We start from the raw sequence: 25,119 nt of genomic DNA, 5'->3' as shown, positions 1-25,119 counted from the left end.
TACTGTATTTATACTCCAATTTTTATTTTACTCTTGAGTACCATATAAAAATATGTTTGGCAAAATGACACCCAAACAGCAGCAATTGATTGGCAATGTGACATTTGAAGGATAGCAGCAACTTCCTGTAGGATAACTGTGCCTGGACTCATTATATTGCTATTGCTTGCCACGGTATCCTCTTTTTAGGAAACATTTTACCATTACAATATACTATTCTTTTCTACAGTGAAATGTTATTTATTCCCAAATGGATGTGTGCAACTATTTGTGCACAGGGAAAGGAAGAACGAGTGTATTAATTAACGCGAAGAAACAGATGGTGATAACAAAAAAAGAAGAACAAAAGAAAGATTCATGAAATCAAAGGGAAATTTAAACCAAGAGTGGGAATGCTCCACAACCCACAGAAATTTAAAAAATTGGAAACAGTACATGGATATATAAAAGAGATGAAAGGGTAACAGATTCATTTGAGAAAGAACCATATGAAGATGAATTTCCAATTTTGGAAAGTGAAGTGGAAGTTCCATTTGGAAGAAATAAATCACCATGAACAGATGGAGCCCCTGGTGGCGCAGTGGGTTAAGACCGACAGGTCGCAGGTTCAAATCCCAGGAGATTGTGGATGAGCTCCCTCTATCAGCTCCAGCACCTCATGCGGGGACATGAGAGAAGCCTCCCACAAGGATGATAAAACATCAAAACATCCGGGCGTCTCCTGGGCAACGTCCTTGCAGGCGGCCAATTCTCTCACACCAGAAGCAACTTGTAGTTTCTCAAGTTGCTCCTGACATGACAAAAAAGAAACATGAACAGATGGCATAGCAATAGATGTGTTCAGTCTACAGCAGTGGTTCCCAACCTGTGGTCCGTGGACCACCAGTGGACTACAAGAACAAAAATATGGTCTATGGCCTCACAATTACTACATCGTTGCCTTGAAACCATGTGGGAACAAGAGCAACTGGTCTTGCGAAACCCACTTTTAGTGCAGAGGCAACCGAGATGTCGGGAGGGGAGAGGCTGACTAACCACGAAATATTACTAATACCACATCAGCTCTAGGTTATTAAATAAGGTTTTCTGTGGGCGAGCAGATGGTTACTATTGAATGGTATATATTCTGTATGTTCTATATAGAGCTTATGTAGTCTATCCAATGCAGTTTTCTGAATCAGCACCCAAATAACCAAACCAAATCTAAAGTTGACCAAAAACTGATTCATAATCCTTTTGGTACTAATGTTGGAGAGTGGTCCCTGGTCAAGTGGTCCCTGGTCAAAAAAAAGGTTGGTAACCACTGGTTTACAGAGACAGAATCTACTCCGTATTGTTGAAGGCTTTCATGGCTGGAATCACTGAGTTGTTGTAGGTTTTTTTGGGCTATATGGCCATGTTCTAGAGACATTCTCTCCTGACGTTTCGCCTGTATCTATGGCAAACATCCTCAGATGTAGTGAGGTCTGTTGGAACTAGAATCTACTCTAGTTCTAACTAAATCTTACTAACAAATATGGAAACAAAACAATCGTCCACAGATTGGAAATGCTCAATATATAGTTCAATTCCCCAAAGAGGGGACACTACGGATTGCAATAACCAGCAGGCCATTGCATTAATTGTGAATGCAAGCCAAGTGATGCTCAAAAAATACTTTGAGTGAGAAATGCCGGATGTCCAAGATGAGTTCAAGAACTAAAGAAGCACTAGAGTTATATCGCAAACATGTAATGGAGCTCACCAAACAATTTCAGAAAAAAAACAACAACTTGTGCTCTTTAGATTATACCAGAGCCTTTGATTGTATAGATCATGAAAGACTATGGATTGTGCTTAAAGAAAGTGGTTTGCTGCAACAGTTGATTGTTTTGATGCACAACTCAATACAAGAGTCTTTTTTTTTTATCAGGCTAGGCAACCTGTGAACTATCGAGTTAAGTTTACTTGCTATGAAATATTGGTTATGTAGAGGCATTTGAATAGCTTGGAATTGTAGCGTATGGACACAAATAGTTATTTGTGTTCTTCATTGCTGACGAAATTCATACGGCTATCTAATGACATGGCATTTAGTTCAATGTCTAAAATTAACTAGCTGCACACAGACTAAACTAACAGAATAAACCTCTTATCTTTTTAAGAACTTGCTCAGGGCTCCTTTCTGACAATCTTATTACATCATGAATAGAGGAAGTACAATATTTATTGCAAATTCTTATTACTTTGCCTCAAGGTGTACATTCTTCTAAAACCACACCTGGTTTAATCTCAGAAAGAGTACTAAGTATATATGGACTACTAGCATTCTGAGTTGTATTCATTCATATTTCACTTGTGTTCCTTATACCATGTAAGGTTGTTTCATAGAATCATAGAATCATAGAATCAAAGAGTTGGAAGAGACCTCATGGGCCATCCAGTCCAACCCCCTGCCAAGAAGCAGGAATATTGCATTCAAATCACCCCTGACAAATGGCCATCCAGCCTCTGCTTAAAAGCTTCCAAAGAAGGAGCCTCCACCACACTCCGGGGCAGAGAGTTCCACTGCTGAACGGCTCTCACAGTCAGGAAGTTCTTCCTAATGTTCAGATGGAATCTCCTCTCTTGTAGTTTGAAGCCATTGTTCCGCATCCTAGTCTCCAAGGAAGCAGAAAACAAGCTTGCTCCCTCCTCCCTGTGGCTTCCTCTCACATATTTATACATGGCTATCATATCTCCTCTCAGCCTTCTCTTCTTCAGGCTAAACATGCCCAGTTCCCTAAGCCGCTCCTCATAGGGCTTGTTCTCCAGACCCTTGATCATTTTAGTCGCCCTCCTCTGGACACATTCCAGTTTCAATGGACTATTCCTGTCTGTGTTTTAGTTTTACAATTTAAGAACAGCATTTACATAATAATTCTTCAAAGAAGTCAAGTATTTACTGTTGTGTCCCTTTAGCTTTACCCTTACATGATTTATAACTTCCTAGAAGAATAAAAACAAGTTTTACAAGTTTATTTGTAGGTACTTGAGTAGGGATTATTTCGTATAATTAATAGTGCAAACTCTGCAGAATACTTATAAATCTATTTGAAGACTTATCCTGCTTGCAGTGGAAATTTTGACATTTTGAAATACTCTCAAACTGGACTGCTTCTTCTAAAAATGCTCTATTAGCCACAATTAAAGTAGTAGAGAAATAGAAAAAACATTTTAAATAATCAGAGAAAATCTATATTCCTTGGCAAATACAATAACTGAGTAACCGTTTCAAAACAAAGTTCAGCAAATTAAAAAGAAATAAAGAAAAGCAAAAATGACTGTAATGTCCTTCATAAAGTGGAGAGTTTGAGGTTCTAGGGGTAACTTTGCAGATTAGATCATGGACCACAAAATATTGCAAATCTGTTAGTTCAGGGATAGACAACTACCAGAGGTTGAGGAGATACAGTGGAAACTGAAAGATGGAAATATTTCCACCACATAAAACTCAGGATAAACCCATACATCCCCTGGGTGGATGGAGAGATAATTTTTGGTACATTTTGGGGAAGGAGCTGGAATTCTCTGTGGTCCTGTTTGACATGATAGTTGGGTTCTATTTTATTTTCTCCTTGAAGGAGTTCCAACACGCACAATTTTCCTGCATATGCCCCTCCTTAGCAGACTTCAAGAAAAATCTGAAAACCTGGCTTTTTCGATGTGCCTTTGAAGAGTGACCTTGCACACCAGTTGTGTTGCCCCATCTACAGTGTTCCCCCTATGACGCACTCCCCCCCCCCATTTTAAACTGAAAGTCTGTCCCCACTGTTTCGCCCCCCCCCCTCATTTGCATATTTCCTACTCCTACCTCACCCAGGGTTTTAGCATTTTATCTTTTCCATTTGACCTGCCCACCCTATTCAATTTTATATTGTGTGAATTCGTTTTATTATTTCATTTTGTTGTTGTAATTTTTTTTCTGGATGTATTTTGTTTGCTATTTTGTATTTTACTGTGTTGTATTGTATTTTTAGAATGGCTTGGCCTCATGTTAGCTGCCCCAAGTCCCCATTGGGGAGATAGTGGCAGAGTATAAATAAAGATGATGATGATGATGATTATGATGATGATGATGATTATGATTATGATTATTATTATGGATGTGATGTGATGTGAAAATTGAGCAATATAGTGGGATAATTTGTCTGTTTTGTAAGCTACACCTTTCCTATCCTTGCATTAGCATGAGAAATAAATGGAAACCACATATTGGAAGGGCAGCTATTAAAGAACTAAACAAGATTCCAAAATGTAAAAATATAATAATATATTTTAGGATTGTCCAAACAATGTATGGTTGTGAAAGTTGGGCTGTGAAGAAAGCTGATAGGAATTTTTAAAATGCATTATCTCAGAACTTACATATAGTTTTTGTTATGTTAAAATGGCTCTATGGGTTGAAGTCATGCTCTTTCACTGGCAAGTGTATTAGCAAGTGCTGTTCAGTTTAACATGCTCCTCCTGATGTGTGTGGAGGATGTCATTTTCATAATTCACTCCTACTTCTGCAGCCATCAAAAGTCCCATCTGCATGACTCATATGAGTCAGTCCAGGAGTGAATGGAATCCATAATGTCCATTCACCAGGACATGGGAGAAGACTGCTTAGCGCTGCCTTGTTATGCATTAAGTTGCAGAATGCTCCAGAGCTTATCCACATTTTGGGCCAATATAAACAGTAGTGTTGCTTCCTATTTGGGAAGTGGCTGTGGCTGTTTGCACCACCATCCCGATTTTCCATAAGCTGTGAAGCCCAGGGACAACCAGGCACCCATCATTCTGATCTTTGTCATGACCACTGGGCACAAAAATGGAGGTGTTCATCACTCAGCTCAAGGGATGACACTAACTGGAGTGGCAAAGTCCTCCCTGCTGTCACATCACTTTGTCACTCTGCCTACAAGGAACCAAGTGACACACACCATTTTTGTGCCTGCATATCCAGGACAGTAGGGACAAGCTAAGTGTGGTGACCTGGCAGTGCTGAACCAATGGTGAAGTCAAACCAGTTCTGGCACTACTGGACCATGCAGACACCATCCTGACTCCAAGCTAGCTTGGTGGCTGACCATGCAGACCATAACAACACTGATCACTGGTACCCCACTCCAGATATTTATCATCATGTGTGGCACATGTAGATGCCCCCAAAGTTGTTGTACCGCTCTTTTCTAATGCCCCCTTGGGAAATTTGGTTTTAGAGGTTGGTTTTTAATGTATAGGCTTATTTGTTGCATCCCATATGTGATTTGTGCTACAAGATGATAAGAGTGCGCGTCTCTTTTCTACGAAAGAAGTGCCATACCTTTTTACAATCCTAGAAAGTTTACATGTAGACACCCCTCAACCCTTGCTAGTACTTGGCTGTGAATGAATTCTGGGTGCTATATGTTATATTTCAGAGAAAGGAATGGGCAAAGCCACCTCTGAGTATTCCTTGCCTAAGAAAACCCAATGAAATTCATGGGCTTCTCCTAAATTGATAGGAGACTTGAAGTCATGCACACAATTTCAATTCAGGCAGAAAGGAAGATCCAAAAGCACATTGTGCAACACAGCTTAAAGGGTAGTCACTAGTATTCACAGAGACAAGCTCTTCATATTTCTCCCTTTAGACACCGCTTTCCTTGCCTAGGCACACATTTTAATCAAAATCTGATTGATTTTATCTGCAAAGAAACCAGAAATTTTCTCACAGCAGGAGAGACTTGCATCAGCAGCCAAGTGAAGACAGTCTGGATTAACCAGACTACTTACCACCTGGAACAAATCCAGTGATTGAGGCTTCGCAGATAACACATTCGAAGCAAAGGAATATTTCCCTTTTTTATCATCACATAGTAATGACATAAGCTATATTTCAGATAACTTGATTTAGTAAAATAGACTAACTAGATTTTTCTTTCCATCCTCTGTTGTCATTTGTTATTTGTCTTCAAGTCATAAATAAAATGGAAATCCAAGGATTAAACCCCTTGATAGTTAAAGACATAAGACCAAGGATACCAAAGAAGCAACACAATGTAGTTTATTCTAGCACCTTTCAGGTACGGGATATGTTTGCATGTATGAAATTTTAAGCAGGGCAGGCACCAAGCTCTTTTCAGCAACAAAATATGTAGTGTTTACGCTTCCTTCAACAAGGAAAACAAATATCTCTTTTTTTCCCTCATCTGTCTTCCTCCCACATGTAAAAAAAGGAATATTTTAGTCTGTATTTCCTTACTTTGAATAGGGAGAACTGGTAACAGTACTGTGGAAGCTATGTATCTTCTCTTTCTGACTCAGCTCTAGACTTTTAAGGGCCAGTATCCTTTTAAAATAAGCCAGCCAGGCATCATGGTTTGAGCATTGGACCACAACTCTAGAGATAAGGCTTGAATCCCTTCTCAGCCATGGAAATCTGCTAGATGTCCTTGGGCAACTCACACTCTCTCAGCCTTAAAGACAAACTCCCTCGAAACAAATGTTGCCAAGGAAATCCCATAATAGGGTTGCCATCACCAAGAAACAACTTGAAAAGACACAACAGCAATTGCTTTGACGTTCTGATGGCAATAAGTGTCATGTTGGTGCATCAGTAGTGGCATGGTTATTAAGAAAGGCCAGAAGTACAATTTGCTGCTTGATGGCTTACCCCAGGTAAATAAGATCATGCAAAACTATGTTATTTATTTATTTACTAGCCATCCCCTGCCATGCGTTGCTGTGGCCCAGTCTCTGTATATGTGTTTTGTGTGTGTGTATATGTGTGCATATATTTGTGTATATGGGTTTGCGCATTTATGTGTGTGTGTGGTTTTGCACATGTGTTGTAATGTATATTTTGTTTTTTGTTTTTTTGGCTTTTTAAGTCTCTTCTCCTTTGTTTTTCAATGTTTTTTATGAGTGATTATGAGAGATTACTCACCGGAGCGTCATACAGGGAGCATACCACCCCTCTGTTATGTCAGCTCCACTGGCTGCCGATCCAGTTCCAAACACAATTCAAAGTGCTGGTCTTGACCTACAAAACCCTATATGGCTCCGGCCCAGCGTATCTGTCCGAACGCATCTCCCTCTACGTCCCGCCTCGGAGTTTAAGATCTTCTGGGGAGGCCCTGCTCTCGGCCCCACCTCTATCACGAGTGAGATTGGTGGGGACAAGGAGCAGGGCCTTCTCGGTGGTGGCTCCTCATCTGTGGAATTCACTCCCCGGGGAAATTAGGTCATCAACATCCCTCCTCTCTTTTAGAAGGAAATTAAAAACATGGATTTGGGACCAGGCTTTTGGGTAACCTGGCAGATAGATAAAGGACAATGACGACTAGAATTGATAGGAACTGACAATGTGGAATGAATTTACGGATTCTGAGCTGACGAACGTTGAGCATGAGATTGATTTTATTGATTGTGATGCATAATTGATTGTTTTAATTGTTTATAGTTGTTTTAATTACTGTTTATATATGTTTTATTTTTATTGTTTGTGTAGGCATCGAATTGTGTCTTTTGTAAGCTGCCCTGAGTCCCCCCTCAGGGGTTGAAAAGGGCGGGGTAGAAATACGCGAAATAAATAATTGTCACTCGTCGGCCTGAAATGTGTCTTGTGTCCAAATTTGGTGTCAATTCGTCCAGTGGTTTTTGAGTTGTGTTAATCCCACAAACGAACATTACATTTTTATTTATATAGATTTACGATATTAGTAGCCCGCCTTTCTCAGCCAAATGGCAACTCAAGGCGGGTTACAGGTTGGGACAATTCAATGCCATACATTCATAAAAGTGCCATTAAAAAAATCAACATTACAATATAAAACACAAATGTTAGTCCGGGCCAAGAGGGTAATTAAGTCAATTGCTACTAGGTACCCAGTCTCAGTAAACACATACATTTGCATTCCGCCTTTTTCCCCGGAGTAAGATCTAAGGCAGCTTCTAAAACAATTAAAAATCTTAATCTTATAAACAACACATAAAACAGTATTAAAAGCCTTTTAAACACATGCACAAAGTTAAAAAGAATAAAGTATCTCCATAAAAAGCTCTTCTGCTTACATTTAAAAACTTGCTTGATTAGGAATGTCTTTGCCTGCCACAAAAAAGAAAGCAAGGAAGAGACAATGTATTGTCGAAGGCTTTCATGGCTGGAATCACTGGGTTATTGTAGGTTTTTCGGGCTATATGGCCATGTTCTAGAAGCATTCTCTCCTGACATTTTGCCTGTATCTGTGGCAAGCATCCTCAGAGGTTGTGAGGCAAGGGAGGTAGACAGGTGATGAGTGAGCAAGAGGGGCAGGCAAGTGGTGAGTGACTGGGGGGGGGAGCAATGATTGACCAGGGGGCAGGCAAGTGGCGAATGAGCAAGAGGGGCAGGTAAGTGATTAGTAAGTGAGGCGGTAGGCAAGCGACGAGTGAACAGGGGCAGGCAAGTGGTGAAAGAGCGAGAGGGGCAGGGGAAGCTATGAGTGAGCAAGGGAGATGGGCAGGTTATGAGTGAGTAAGAGGCCAGTCAAGTGGCGAATGAGCATGGGGGTGGGCAAGCAGTGAGTGTGTAAAGGTGCAGGCAAGCGGTGAGTGAACTGAGGGGTGGGCAAGGGAGAAGTGAGCAGCAAGTGAGTAAGGGGCCGGGCAAACGAGCAAGGGGTGGGCAAGCAGGCAAGCGTGAGGGGGCAAGAATAAAGACATTAAAAAGCAACAAAGGGGCAAAAAGAAATGGTATAGGGCTAAATACCCTAAAGGGAGCAGTTCCCAACTGATTTTGCAACTTACTTTGAGTCAGGCTGGTTAGTACTCAAATGAAAGACTGATGATAAAGGCCAGGTCCTTTTGTCTATATTTTGGAAGAAGAAACTGACAAAACCATCTCTGACAGTGTGTTGGAATAAAACATTGTTGAAAGAACGGGAAACAAAAAGTCTATCTTCGATAGGAAGAAAGTTCTAAAATCTAGAGCAGGGGTCCTCAAACTATGGCCCGGGAGCCGGATACGGCCCTCTAAGGTCATTTACCCGGCCCTTGCTTAGGGTCAACCTAAGTCTGAAATGACTTGAAAGCACTCAACAACAACAACAATCCTATCTCATCAGCCAAAAGCAGGCCCACACTTCCCATTCAAATATTAATACGTTTATATTTGTTAAATTGTTTTTCATTTTAATTCTTGTATTGTTTTTAAGTGTTTTTTGCACTACAAATAAGATATGTGCAGTTTGCATAGGAATTCATTCATTTTTTTTTTCAAATTATAATCTGGCCCTCCAACAGTTTGAGGGACTGTGACCAGGCCCTTTGTTTAGAAAGTTTGAGGACCCCTGGTCTAGAGTAACCATGAAGAAGACATTGCCGTATGCCCCCCCCCCCCCCCCCCCGGATATGCTGTTGAGAGTAGCAGGATCAAAAGAAACATCTTTCTCAAAGATCTTAATGTTTGACTCATATGGGAAAGATATGAAAAACTAATGATAAAGAGTAAGCACAGCCTGGAAATGATGGGGAAAGAGATATATCTTACTGCTGATCATATGCATTCTTTGCTACATTATGTTCAGCCACTTCACAGTTTGGGTTCAGCCATATATTCACTGTGTTATCTCTCTGCTTTTCCTATATCTAACTGGATTTGCTCACTCATACAAAAACAACACCCAAAGCAGCTATTCAAGGTTTGGTTAGAATGCAGGGTTGAGAGCTCTGTTCTTTCTGTTCATAATTAACACTTTATTCATTACTTTGTGCCAGAACAGAAGTACGAAGAGGATAATAAATCCGCATTTCAAGAGAGCAACACTGAGAAAATTATAAATATAGCCTCATCACGTTCATCTGTGTTTCTGATCTAAGCAATAAAAAGCCCTTTTTCCTTTCAAATTCTCCTTTGTTACTTGCCCAAGATTCATTTTAGATTAATCTTTTATTTTGCTTTTTTTCCAAAGGACATCCATTACTTTGCACTAGATAAGGATGAATTGGCACTAGCTGAAGTGGCAAAGAAAAAGGCTAACGACATTGACACAGAATCAATAACGACTGCGGCTGGTAAGAATTAATGCTGTTTTTAAAAATGGCTTTTTGTTTTAATCAATACTTGTTCTTGTATCACTGTCATGTTATGCTTGTCGCACCGTTATTGGCTAATTGGAATTGTTTTGGGAGGCGAGAGGACAAGGATATGGCATCTTTGCTGAAGAGGGAAGAGGGATGGATACCCGTGCAGAAACAGTCTTTACAAAGCAAGAAGGATAGAAATTAACAAGTTATTTCCGTATTGTAAAAAGAGTGAAAAAACATTCAATCTAGAAACACATATTGATAACATTAAGAACCTTCTTTTAGAGTCATATGTGCGTAGGTGTGCTGGTATGTTTGTAACAGGAGCTCCAACTTTATTTTCTTTCTATTAACTGTTTGCATGCATTCCAAAGTTTCAAAGGAAGCAAAAAAGTGGCTTCCTTTGGCTTGCAGTCATAGGGCAAGCCACCTGTCTATCATTGTTAAGTTTGCATCCGCCCCTTCTCCCAGGGAGATGGAAAGGGAAGAGGGAGCCATTTTTATTTAGCCTTAGTGAGGAAACCTAAGTTAGAGAATGTGGACAAACTTCACCTGCAGAAAAGCTTCATTTCTCATGACATTCCGGGGGGAAATTCCCAAAGCTCTGGCTGGGAGCTTGCAGCCTCTTAGCCTTACAGCATCTGAAGGAAATAGCCCTAAAGTCTTAAAGAAATTCCAGAGGGAAAACAGCTTTACAGACCCAAAGAACTCCAGCTGGAGAATCTACAAGCTTTGTCTGGTAGGTTTACTTGGTACCAAGACGCAGTTTGGAATCGGTAGTAGATCCCACCCCAAAAAACTTAGATAACAGACAGCCTGGGAGAGGTTAAAAAAGGGTTTTCCTCTCAAAGAACGAGGGGTATTTTTTAAGTAAGGTCCGTTTTGTTGTAGACACTGGTAGTTCGCGCGCATACCGCAACGAGCGCGTGCGTCGTGTACCGGCATGCCTCGGGAACAACTGTGCTCAGTTTCCACTCTGTAGCTAACCTGTATGGTTCTGTTCTGTGCTTTAAAAATGTTTAAGACTATCAACTCACCCTCCGCATGTGAGGTTCGCTCAGTGATACGGTTTTTGTCAGCAAGGAACCTGCCTGCTGCAGAAATTCATCAACGGATTTGTGAAGTGTACGGTGATACTGTTATGAGTGAAAGCAAAGTGCGTAAGTGGGTACGACAATTCAAAGATGGCCGTGACAATGTCCATGATGAGAACCGCTCCGGTTGCCCTTCTTTGATTACAGACGATTTGGTGGCTTCAGTTGAAGCGAGGATTTATGAAGAGGGTATTTTAAAATTGGTTCAGAGGTATGATAAGTGTTTGAACAAACTTGGCAACTATGTCGAAAAATAGAGTGGAGTATGTACTTTCTGAAAATAAATTTACTTTTTTGAAATAAACTTTCGTTGTGTACTTATGTTCCAACGGACCTTACTTTAAAAATACCCCTCGTATAAGAACAATTAATGAAGACAGTTGCCTGTCCCTTGTGGACAAGATTAAGGAAGCCACCAGTTGATTTAAAGCCTTGAAGCATTTGTTTGACTCATTGAAGATTTGAGAAATATCTGTTTAATTTGTTCAATAGTAAAGGACTTTGTTTAACCTTTCAAGCCATCTAAAGACCATTTCTTCAGGAAAATCCTTGAGGGCCTCTTTCGTGGCGCCCTGGCTTCCCGCTGGGCACAAGGTGCACGTCCTATTTCAAAAGACAATCATTACAGGCCCAGTGCGTGACAGAACAGTAGGCCTCCACCGAGCATCCTTCAGTCACCAGTGGGTTAAACCCCTGTGCCGGCAGGACTGAAGACTGACAGGTCACAGGTTCGAATCCGGGGAGAGGCGGATGAGCTCCCTCTATCAGCTCCAGCTCCTCATGCGGGGACATGAGAGAAGCATCCCACAAGGTTGATAAAACATCTAAATCATCCAGGCGTCCCCTGGGCAACGTCCTTGCAGACGGCCAATTCTCTCACAACAGGATGTTCCGGACACGACAAAAAAAAAAGTCGCCAGTTCAATTCTGTAAGGACTAATTTCCAAAATATTCGTTTCAAGCAATGTAGCATCAACCTCTATCAAAATACATAGACCAGACATGCAAGGCCCAGACAGAGTTTTGAGTCTGCAACAGGATTCTTTAGTATTTTGAATTCTAGAGGCATATTCAAGTAGATTCATATATTACGCCCGAGTACACCTATCTGGCCATGTCATATAAAATAGGACATAACTCCAAGGAAAACACGCATTGCTCTCCTTTCTAACTTTGCTCTTGTATCACTTTATCATCACTACATTCGTGGGGGAAACAACATCCTTCAGTAGAAAAAGTTGTATTATCGGTATAAATGTATGTTATCATGGCAAAATGGTTGAGAATAAAACAAGACACACACATGTGTTTTAGTCTTATATATGTCTTTTAACAAATGCATTTTGATGGTTCAATGTTTTAACTATGTTGCATCCTGACTTGAGAAGAGGCAAGTAAGAAATACATTATTGTTATTGTTTAGGATGATGATGGCTATCTTCCTGGTGTGTGAACTATTTCTTTATTTCTTTATGACATTTATATGCCGCCCTTCTTGATATTTGGGAGTTATAGTTGCTGGGATTTATAGTTCAGCTACAATCACAGAGCATTCTGAACCCCACCAACAATAGAATTGGGCCAAACCTCCCACACAGAACCCCCATGTGGGCCACAGCAACGCGTGGCAGGGGATGGCTAGTGTAATATAAAATATATAATTATAATATTGTAATTTTATTAGTGTTATATTGTATTACATTATAATATTATAATTATTATATGTATATACAATATATTATATTATATTATATTATATTATATTATATTATTAGAAAGCACAGGAGACAAGATGGAACTTTGTATTGTCAAAGGCTTTCATGGCCGGAATCACTTGGTTGTTGTAGGTTTTTTCGGGCTATATGGCCATGGTCTAGAGGCATTCTCTCCTGATGTTTCGCCTGCATCTATTTCAAGCATCCTCAGATGTAGTGAGGTCTGTTGGAACTAGGAAAATGGGTTTATATATCTGTGGAATGACCAGGGTGAGACAAAGGACTCTTGTCTGCTGGAGTTAGGTGTGAATGTTTCAACTGACCACCTTGATTATCATATAATGGCCTGACAGTGCGTAGAGCAAAATTTGGTTGAGAGGTGATTAGATGTCCTTGTTTGTTTCCTCTCTGTTGTTGTGCTGTTGTAATTTTAGAGTTGAAACATTCACACCTAGCTCCAGCAGACAAGTCCTTTGTCCCACCCTGGTCATTCCACAGATATATAAACCCTTTTTCCTAGTTCCAACAGACCTCACTACTTCTGAGGATGCTTGCCATAGATGCAGGCGAAACGTCAGGAGAGAATGCCTCTAGACCAGGCATGGGGAACCTTCGGCCCTCCAGGTGTGGTGGACTTCAAGTCCCACAATTCCTTGAGGCTCGGCATTCGCCCCAAAGGCTTACCTTGGCCCAAGGAATTGTGGGAGTTGAAGTCCACCACACCTGGAGGGCCGAAGGTTCCTGACCCCTGCTCTAGACCATGGCCATATAGCCCGAAAAAACCTACAACAACCAAGATGGAACTGTCTTGAACTGTAGCCCCCTCTCTCTTCACTCTGGCCAGAACAGCATTTGGTGCCGGGTTGGGGGGGGGGGGGCTTCCAACTGATGATATAGGCAGGAAACAACTGTCTTCTGCTCCCCTCTCTCTTCACTCTGGCCACTCGGGGGGGGGGGGGGCGGTGGTGGTATATGATATAACTATGCATGTATGTGATGTAAACAGTGGTTCTCAACCAGTGGTTCCCCAGGTATTTTGGCCTACAACTCCCAGGAATCCCAGCCAGTTTGCCAGCTGTTAGGATTTTTGGGAGTTGAAGGCCAAAACATCTGGGGACCCACAGGTTGACAACCACTGATGTAAATAATGTGTCATTGTACTTTCTGTTTGTATATTAATATCAAAAAGCAAACACAATAATATTTATCTACCAACTCCTTTATTCTCATAAAGTTAATGGTATTTTCGCTGAGTTGCTTCAGATCCTACCATAGAGGTAGCAAACCCTTTTCTTCTATCTCAAATAAACCAAATCTAACAACTTTGCATCTTTGTTAGCTAACTCTTATACTGAAGTTCGTCATCTAGTATACTATCCCAAGCCAATAATAAATGCTGTTTGTCATATATGTCCTTCTCTTGCTTTTATAAAGGCTTATACACACTGAACAAAAATCATTGAGATGCTGAAATGGCAACTTACCATGCTGCATTATTTTTCAACTTAATATAGCTTCTTACTGGGACACTGTTTATTAAATGCATGTTCTCAATACACGAGAAAGGGCTCTCTGTCCAGTGAAAATTAGAGATGATATTATTTCACAACTCCTGCCGTTTCTCTATTGCTGTAGTTTCTCTTGATTTCAAGAGATCAAAGCATTTTTAGTTTCACTTGATGTTGTAGAAGGAAAAACAAGTTCAGCTGATTTTCCTGCTGCCTCCTGTCTGTTGCCTAGGCACAAACTAACATTGCAAAGATTAATTTGATAAAAGCTTTTTAAGAGGCCACAGTCTCAAAGGGCTTTTTATGTTTCAAATCCCATGTGAGTACATCTTCCGGCATTATGAGATCAAAATAACACTTTTAATTCTGAGAAGTATAATGTCCTGTTCCTCATTCAATTCCCTTCCAGTTCAAAATGGAAAAAGCTGGCTGCAGAGAATAATTTTGAATGAAGCACTCTGTAATTATCTGACTCAAAATTTCCCATTCCTGTCCACTTTAATTTTCTTACCCTAAGTATTGCAATGTTTAGATATTCTATTCCTTGTTTTACTACGTCTAACTTCCCCCATTCATGCTTGCTATCTAAGAAGAATGGGACATTTTGAGTAAGAGAATTATATAGTGTTTTCCCCAGGAAAGTAAAATCTAAGAAGAGATTGGGTGGCATTTATAGTGAGGGGAGATGTAGCAAAATCAGTAAAGGAAAGCAAGGCATGTCAATAAGCCTTCAGGGAAAAGCCATTAGTATAAGCATAATCCAAGTTTATGTTCCAACTACAGAAACAGAAGAAAAAGGGGAAAAAACCAAATTAAACATGAGTCAACAATGTTATGCAGCAGCTTAAAAAGCCAATGGGATTTTGGGCTGCATCAAAAGGAGTATAGTATTATTATTATTATTATTATTATTATTATTATTACTATTACTATTTATTTATTTATTTAAAACGTTTATACCCCAGTCTTCTTGACCTCCGCTAACAGCAGAAAATCAATACACAAATACAGCTAAAAACATAATAACATCATAATAAGTTAAAATGCAAACAAAATACATAAAGCCAAATCGCCAAGATAGTATCCAGATCAAGGGAAGTCATGCCTTTCTATTCTGCTTTGGTTAGAGCTCACCTGGAATACTGTGTCCAGTTCTGGGCATCACAATTTTAAAAAGACATTGACAAGCTATAAGGTGTTCAGAGGAGGGCAACTAAAATGATCAAAGGTCTGGAGACCATGAATCCCCATAAGGAGTGTCTTAAAGAACTGGGTATGTTTAGCCTGCAGAAGAGAAGGTTGAGAGGAGACATGATAGCCATGTATAAATATGTGAAATGAAGAGGGAGCAGGCTTGTTTTCTGCTGCCCTGGAAACTAGGACTCTGAGCAATGGCTTAAATTACAGGAGAAGAGATTCCATCTGAAGATTAGGAAGAATTTCCTGACCATATGAGCTGTTCAGCAGTGGAACTCTCTGCCTTTGAGTGTGGTGGTAGCTCCTTCCTTGGAGGCTTTTAAACAGAGTCTTTTTGGCCATCTGTCAGGGGTATTTTGTGCTTTTCTTGCATGGTAGGGGGTTGAACTAAATGACCCATGTGATCTCTTCCAACTCTATTATTCTATGACTATGATTCTGTTTATGGCAGAACAAGGCCTACTGTTTAGTAGAATTGTGGCTGCCCTGTTCTTTTTCTTCAACAACAAACCTTATTAAATAAAGACCTGTACTACTACCACTACTACTTCTGATGATGATTATTACAATTGTATCAACAACAATTATTATTATTATTTTATTGACACAAAAACACAGTATGTCACAGCAAATGAGATCTATATGCTGGATTTTGTATCACAAAATCACAAGTCAAACACTTCCCAAGTCTCTAGGACTGTGTGGTGTATTTTCGAATGATGCGTGCAGATCCAAGTAAGGTGGCCTTTTGCAGTTGACAGATGGTGATTTTTGTCAATGTTTATTGTTTCCAAATGTCGTCTGAGATCTTTTGGCACAGTACCCAGTGTGCTGGTATGGCTGTACCAGGAGCCTCAGCTTCATTTTCTTTCTATTGAGTGTTTGCATATATTCCAAGGTTCCATGCATTTGCAACAAGGTGGCTTCCCTTGGTTTGCAATCATAGGGCTAGCCACCTGTCTATCATTGTTAAGTTTTGGTTCCACCCCTTTCCCCAGGGCCATGGGAAGAGAGGGAGCCATTTTTAGTTCAGTCTTACAGTGGAAAGCTAAGCTACAGGACATGGATTAGCTCCATCCGTAGAAAAGTTTCATTTCCTACAGCATCCGGGGCAGAAATTCTGGGGAAAAACAGTCCCAAAGCTCTGGCTGGGAGCTTACAGCCTCTCAGCTTTACAGCATCTGAGGGAAACAGTCCTAAAGTTTTGGAAGAAAACAGTTTTACAGACCCAAAGAACTCCAGCTGGAGAATCTACATAGCCTTGACTAGTAGGTCTACTCAGGACCCAAGACGCAGATTGGAACTGGTAGTAGGACCCACATCAACAAAACTTAGACAGTAGATTGCCTGGGAGGGGTTAATAAAGGGTTTTCCTTGTTAAAGAAAGAAATAGTTCTCCAAGCAAGGTGCCTGTCCATTTTGGGGCAACTTAAGAAGCATTTGTTTAATCTGTTGAAGATCCAAGAAGTGTTTGTTGTTTTATTGAAGACCTAAGCAGTAATAAAGAACTTTGTTAAACATTTCAAGCCCTTTAAAGACTGTGTATGGGAAAATCCTTGAAGACCTCTCACCCATGGCACCCCGGCTCCTCGCTGGGCACAAAGAGCACGTCCTGTTTAAAAAATCAATTATTTCAGGCCCAGAGCATGGCAGAACACCCAGTGTGCCAATGACCACTGGGACCACCTGGACTGGTTTATGCCAGAGCCTTTGCAGTTCAATTTTGAGGTCCTGATAATGGCTGAGTTTTTCCTGTTGTTTTTCCTCAATGTGACTGTCGCCTGGTATGGTGATATACAAATAATATTATTATTTAAATAATAATATTATTATTAAAGGTGGCATACAAATATTATTATTAGTATTAGTATTAGTATTCTTTCTTACCCACCTCTCTATTATCTTTATGTTCATGTAGAAATATCTTCTCCCTTGAGCTATCTAGCTTGCCATAAACAGACTTCATTTTTTTCATGCTTTCCCAAATCAATTCAGTGTTGAGGACAAATAAAACTGCAATTAATGTTTCTACCAAATGCACTGGGTGATCCATTTACCACCCTAGAACAAAAACTGACTGCCATAGACCAAATGGTCTTCTCCGTCACCTGTGCAGTTAATCATATTTATTCATAAGGGACTCCCATGAGACTTCCCTCAATTAAAAATGCATGAGTGGGTTGTAGTCCAGGAGAAGGTTCACATCGTACCTTCCTAATCAAGGAACACTTCTATTTAAACCCCTTCTTGACACATATGATTAGATTCCCAAAGGAGCCGACTTTCTCCCATCATCCATGAGAACAGGAAGAACAAAAAATAGACAGCTTTTTTTAGGAAAAGCTGAAGAACATAAGAGCTGTGCTGGTTGTAACCAAAGACACTTGATCCTGTAAATAAGATATAGCCATCATGATTTGTAAACATAGTTTGCCCTATGTATTTTTCTAATTTATTTTTAAAGTTGATGGCTGTCATCAATACATCAATACATCAAATTGTAGCAAATTCCATAATTATAACTATGCACTATGCAGACAAATATTTTTGTCAGTACTAACTATCCCACAGTTCAACTTAATTGTACCTTCTGTCCATTTCCCTACTACACCAATCATGCTTTGAACTGGGTTACTGAGTCCACACTGCCATATATTCCAGTTCAACGCATATATTGTGGGATTTTCCGCCTTGATATTGTGGGATGTATGGCTGTGTGGAAAGGCTCTTAGCTTGTTATAGGCTGCGGTGTCAATCTGAAAGTATTCTAGTTGTTATTTTTTATTTGCAGATTAAATATAGTATCATAGTCAAAGCAATAGTCTATATTTTTAAATGTTTATGTTTTTTTTATGTGCCTTAATTGTTTTAAATTTTATTATAAGTTTTTAAATTTGTTTTGGAAGCCACTTTTGGTCCCATTCTGGAAGAAAGACGGCATACAAATGCAATAAATAAAAATTAGAATAGTCTGGTAGTAAGTACTTCATTAAGGTGTCATTGGAGTGGAGACATATTATTTTACCAACAGATAACATTGTCCATGAGGTGCATTCAAAAATAGTAGCTAGGTCCAGGGGGAAAAGCCTGGAACTAGCTACTAGTTAATGAAGTTAATGAAGTTAATGAACTTCAAACTCGATTCATTACTGTAACGGGTTATCTATTTGGCTATTGTGCTGGGAATAGAGTTCTTAAGGGGAGTTTAGGAGGACCATAGATGAACCAACATCCATTATGGTAGACTCTCTTCTCATACATGTTAGTGTTAAAGGTAAGACTAGATTAAAACTTGGAAGCAATAAGGCAAACATGACATGTTGACTGGAGGATATAAGGTAGAGTAGAGCAAGTGGGTGCAAAAGGAACTTGAAGAAGAGAGGAAAAAAAGAGGAGGAAGCAGAGGAAAGTAGAGGTATTGTCAAATATGGAGGAATGGGAGGTCAGGGCATGAAGTAAGAGTTCCCTCCTCCAGTCCTTAACCTTTCCAAGCCCTGAAGATGCAGCCAAGGTTGAAAAGGTGAAGGAGCAGTCAAGTAAAGTCATAGTTTGGGAAATTCCAGTTACAACATTTGCATCCAGTGAAGGGGACTTAGGACCTCATCACACGATGGAAATTCAGTGCCCTGTGATGCTTCTGCCCCAGTTGACGCCACCCATCGAATTATGTAGCTTCACTTCTGTCAGGGCTCCATAGCTGCGTAGGATGCTGCGCTGCCAACACAGCACCCTCCCCTTGCTCCATTTGGAAAAATGGGGCTACTACTACTTCCCCACATATCACAGAGAAGCGTCAGCTGATGATGAGGCAGGGTGCTGGGATTGCCCCACTGCCCCCCGATTTGCCACGGAGGAATTGAATGAGGTTGTCTACAAAAACGTATGCTACCAACTCCTTTCTCTCAGTCACAAAGAGACTACAAGCTCGCTTTCCTTAGTGATCCAGACTAGCATTAGCGGAAAGGGCAGGAAAAGGATGGCAAATCTCTTTCCATGCCATTATTTATCTGGATCTACTTTGCCTTGTTTGTTGTTTTTCTTCCTTTTGAAACACAATTCCATTTTTCCTTTGGTTTTGAAGCACTCTTCTGATGATATATCCAAGATAAGTAGAACTTCCTTGGCTGAGATGACAATGAACATTTTTCCTTTGTCACAAATTGATAGCTTGAAGGGATTACCCCATCTGTAGCTGATGTTAGCAGCCTTAGGACAGCTCTTTTCTTTTCCGCACTTTTTTAATGCTGTGTCCTAGAAAGGTGTCATATGCTCTGTAATGCTCTGAACTCTTAGGTAAATAATAGTGAAAACCTTCTAGTAGTTTGCTGCCACCAATCTGGGTATTTTGTTCCCCAGATAATGATATAGAACTTCTGTAGACAGAGGCACTTTGAGACAGTTGTTGTTAAATAAAGAATAAAGTTGTTTATTTGAGAGAACTTCAATAATACAGGCGCTTAATCTTAACGGTTGCAAAAATGAGTAAAAGCATATGGTTACTTTAAAAATAGTTTAAGGCTTAGTTTCAAAACAACTCTTCACTCCCTCAGGAATCTAGCAGACTTCCCTCTGACTAGACTTCCTTAAAACTCCAGACAGTCCTTTCCCTTGGATCTGTCTATTCTCTAGACTAGCTATTCTTCCTAATAGCTATCTATCTTTACTAATTGGCCAACTTCTGGCTTCTCTGACTTCTCTTCTCCTAACACATAAACCCTCTCCACTCTTCAAACACCAGACCCTGACTGAGCTGTCAGATTTTAAAATGCACCTACTTCAAGGCTTTTTTTTCTCTGCACTCTAGCTAGGCTCTGCCCACTCTCTCCCAATTACACAGCTCTCCACATTTCCCTCCAGGCTGCTCCTAAGCTCCACCCCCTCTAGAAAATGGGTATTCTAAGATGGCTGCCTCCATGCACCATCTCATAAAATGGCTGCTGAACTTCCTTGGCCTACATCCTGAGCTTTCCCCGGCCTAAAAAGGTAGGGAATTCATCACACATGTCCTGGAGGTCCTGTGGAAGGCTGGTAACAAGAGCTTCCTTTGCTGTAGTAGTACTACAATCGATCACCAACACAGCACATAGAAAATGTTCAGGCTGTTTTATTATGATTATGCCACCAGTTTAAGTGTTTTAATTTGCTTTGGGTGAATGGTAAGAGAGAGCTACAGGGGTAGACAGTCATATTGCTTGGTGTCCGCCACTCTATGCAGAATTTGTTTATTTATTTATTTATATATGTGGGGTATTGTATACCGCCTTTCTCAGCCTGCAGGCAACTCAAGGCAGTTTACAGTTGGCAACCTAGAAAAGTATTGTTTGGGTTCCTGCTGGAAGCTCAAAAGAAATAGAGCCAGCCTAACTTCCTTGGGTAGAAAGTGCCATGGTTGAAGTGCTGCTACAGAGAAAACCCTGTTACATATACCTCTCCTCTTATTCCATGATAACTAGGTTTGTTCAAGAGTTTTAAGGATTCCATCAAAGGCTTTTTGAATGCCCAAGTAAACAATCAGAGCTTGGAAAAGTTACATGTTTTTGGCCTACATCCCCTAGCATCTTGGCCACTGATCCTGTACAAGCATTACAGTTTGTGAAACAGGATTTCCCATTCCTAGTTTATAATAAAGATTATTTATTGCTGTTCCATTTCCTGAATTCCAGAAAGGAGGAGAAAAATGCCAGACCTCAAGCCTCCCAGCTACAGTTCCTAAAATACCAGTGCATTCTAGCAGCATCTGTTTTGGGCAGTTTTCCGTTACTTTGGCTTAGGTACTTCCTGTGGTTCTAAGAATGACTCAGTTGGGGCTTCTCCATGACATGCCACTTGAAGGGATACAACTTCTGCAGGCTAAACATACCTAGTTCTTTAAGACACTCCTCATAGGGATTCATGGTCCCCAGACCTTTGATTGTCTCCTCTGGACACTTACCAGCTTGTCAATAGCTCTTTTGAACTGTGGTGCCCAAAATTGGACGCATTATTCTAGATGAAGTCAAACCAAAGCAGAATAGAGAGGCACCATGACTTGACTTCCCTTGATCTAGACACTAGACTCCTTTTGATGCAGCCCTGCATGAATTCCACCATCCACTGCAGATACCAAGGGCTTGAGATAGTAATTAAAATTTGGACATTTTATATAAAATTTTACTGACCATTTAAAAATGCCATCATTATTAAATTCCTGTGGAGGTGAATAACTCACCTGCAAAACATTACTACATTAACTCTTTCAGTTTATGCAAAAAAAAAAAAAAAAAGACCAGGATGGTTTCCTAGACCAGCTTCCAACAAATTACACTGCATCCCAGCAAGATGAATTTATTTTAACTTTCAAATGAATTGCTTTCACCCCAAAGGGATTCGTGTTAAGACAAGACAGCCCAATAAGTGCTGCATAGTTCAAAGTCAAATTGTGGAGCTCCATCCTTTTAAAAAGAAGCTGTATTACCTTTGTATGTTATGGTGACATCTGTATCAGAATGTCTTTTTTGGAAGGAAGGGAGGAGGGAAATGTTGTGACAATTCTACAGTTGTGACAACTTAGAGCTGATTTCCTCAGTAGTCCATTGAATCATGTAATCTATTTACACACACAACTTTCTATACTAGATGTATATATACATCCCTTTGGGCTTCGTGAAGTGACAGTCAGGGCAAAACAAGGCAGCAGGTGGGCCTGAAAACATAGCAAAATATCTATAGTATCCTGCTCAGATATTTGGAGGTGCCATTTGACATCGACAAGTTGGCCACTCCCACTTTTTCTCTCTGTACTTGTATATTTATATTTTTACTCGGACTAGATGTATATAGTACGTTGTGTTTATATTGTGTGTTTCGATAAGGACAATTGGCTGATCAATAAAAATCCAACAACATTGGCATTAGGGTTGTTGGGTTTTTTACTCTTTGAGTAGTACAAAACTTGCAATGAATGCTTCCCTTTAGGATTTTAAAACATGAGTTTTGTCTCGAGGATTTGCACCAACAAAAGGGGATTCTGGTAAATGAACTGTTAAGAACCACTGCTCTGGATAATGTAGAAAGGAGAAAACAGTACTAGCAACTACGGATCATCATGTTTGGGGGTGTTCAGGTGCCCAAAATATGTTTCTTAGTCGACTTGTTTAGCCAAATCAAAATTCTATCATTAAGAATTACAAGTTTCAAGAAGGTATACTTACGTCCAACAGAAGAATAACACTGATGTTCTGGTTAGCTACTGACTACTTAACTACAGTGTGATCCCACCAAGAACAAGAATAGTATATTGTCGAAGGCTTTCATGGCTGGAATCATTGAGTTGTAGGTTTTTTGGGCTATATGGCTATGTTCTAGAAGCATTCACTTCTGAAGTTTTGTCACAACCTCTGAGGATGTTTGTCATAGATGCAGGCGAAACGTCAGGAGAGAATGCTTCTAGAACATGGCCATATAGCCCGAAAAACCTACAACAAAGAGCTTGCCAAATAAGGAGAGAATCTAAATGACTGAAGAAAGAAAGACACACCTGACGTGAAGAAGATTGGAAGTCATACTATATATATATATATTCTTTTTCTCATATTATACCCCCTCCCCCCTATCCATCTCCCCTAAATCCCATAGTACCAACATCCCCTTATCCTTATCCCCTATCCCGCATCATCACCATTTGCTCTATCACTCTATTTTTCCTACTTTCCTATATCTTAGACATGCTCCCCCTCTTTTTATTGTTATTTGAAAACTTTAATAAAACACATTTTTTTTTAAAAAAAGAATAGTATCTATAGGTAGAGAAGTCTTTAACTACTGCTGGCTCAAACCAGTTAACAAACATGCCTTATTTTAAGGAGTTATCCACAGAGTTGTTTTCCCAATTTTTTGCAATAAAACATCATAGCAGAAACATACTAGCCAAAATTTCCCTGGTGTGAATAACTGTAATTTTCATGTACATGGTGGTGTTACTACTACTACTACTACTTCTTGCTATTATTATTATTATTATTATTATTATTATTATTATTATTATCATCATCATATAATAATAGTAATAATTGCAAGTCTGGTAAGTAAATATAGGTTACACTTGTGTTTCACTTACAAGAGAAATGGTGCTCACTCAGGAGCAAATGTGTGGAGAATTTCAGCCACATGTTATTTGATCCCCTGCATTGTTACACCTGGGTGCACTCATTAGACCGAAGTTGGCAAAAACATGTACTTGTTAGCAGTTGGTATGCACACTAAGTTTATAACCTTTCTTCTGTTTACTCTCTGAGATATAATGTGATGTGACAAGGTGTAACACATCACAGACGTGATATGTCAGCTGAGGAATTTCAAGAGGAGCTGTTTTCTTAGGCATGAAAATAGGTGAAGTTTTAAACAGTGCTTTCCTGCACATTAATAGTCAAGGGGAGTATTTTATCTTTATTTTTAATGAATGCTTCAGATAGAACATTTATTAACTGTTGATCTAAAAAAATAACTATCAGGTCAGAGATTTACAAATTCTAGAAGCAGATCAAGAACTAATCTCAAAGAAGAAGTAAATATGAAGAAGTTAAAATGTAGGAACTAGGCTGAAGCATAGAAGTCTCAACCTCCCAGTAGATTTTTAAAACTTTTTTATTTTTTTTTATTTTGGTAGAGTATAACATTACACATTCACACTATAGAAAATAATGGAAAAAGATCAATAAAATTTTCTCACATATTGACTCATATCATTCCTGTCTGACATGTATTATTCACCTTTCTATTTCTATAATTGTCTGTTACTACTTATATCTATCAGTTTTTTCCTCGTCCCTTCACCCCCTCCCTCTGGGAACAGTTGTACCTCTCTTTTAAATATTATGTTATTTGTTCGATCATGAAGATGGTCTGATTCAGTTCCTTATATTTCCCTTTCCCTTTTCCATTTCGAGTTCCAGTTCACCTTAGAATATCCGTCCGTATATTTAATTCTCTTTTCCACAATATAATCCTGCATCATATAATCAGCTAAGTATTCATACAAATTTTTTATCTCCTATTTTTTGTGCTCTTTCTATCCTCGGGCAAACATTGCTTGTGCGGCTTCTATCATATATTTTTTAATTTCATCCAATTCTTTATTTCCACTTTTACCTTCTATTTTCTGGGTAAAAAATGGGTTTCTTAAATTATTTATATTTTTATCCCTAATATTTCCTCCATCTGACATATATACATACACACACACCTTATCACAGTCCCACATTTAAACATTTTCATCTTTGCAACCGGCCCTGCCCAACGTGATTGATTATTATGATTTTATATTGTATTTGTGCCTATTTTGTACTGTTTTTTTAATTGATGTATTATTTTATGTTGTATATTTGCTTTGCTGTGATTGTTGGACTTGGCCTCATGTAAGGCGCCCCGAGTCCCCTTGGGGAGATGGTGGCAGGGTATAAATAAAGATTATTATTATTATTATTATTATTATTATTATTATTATTATTATAGAATCATAGAATCATAGAATCAAAGAGTTGGAAGAGACCTCATGGGCCATCCAGTCCAACCCCC

General features: G+C 39.6%; 1 protein-coding gene across 1 annotated transcript in view; it reads left to right on the top strand.

The window, feature by feature from the left end:
* Positions 1-25,119, top strand: part of WDPCP (WD repeat containing planar cell polarity effector) — a 211,201-nt gene that overhangs the window by 145,733 nt on the left and 40,349 nt on the right. Inside the window, exon 14 of the mRNA XM_060784552.2 lies at positions 9,939-10,041. Coding sequence (XP_060640535.2) covers positions 9,939-10,041 — 103 coding nt within the window. The remainder of the gene's footprint in view (positions 1-9,938; positions 10,042-25,119) is intronic.

This window comes from Anolis sagrei, chromosome 1, assembly GCF_037176765.1.
Source record: "Anolis sagrei isolate rAnoSag1 chromosome 1, rAnoSag1.mat, whole genome shotgun sequence".
Lineage (NCBI taxonomy): Eukaryota > Metazoa > Chordata > Lepidosauria > Squamata > Dactyloidae > Anolis > Anolis sagrei.
Note: the sequence above shows the minus strand (reverse complement) of the source record. Positions and strands in the feature narration are given on the sequence as shown.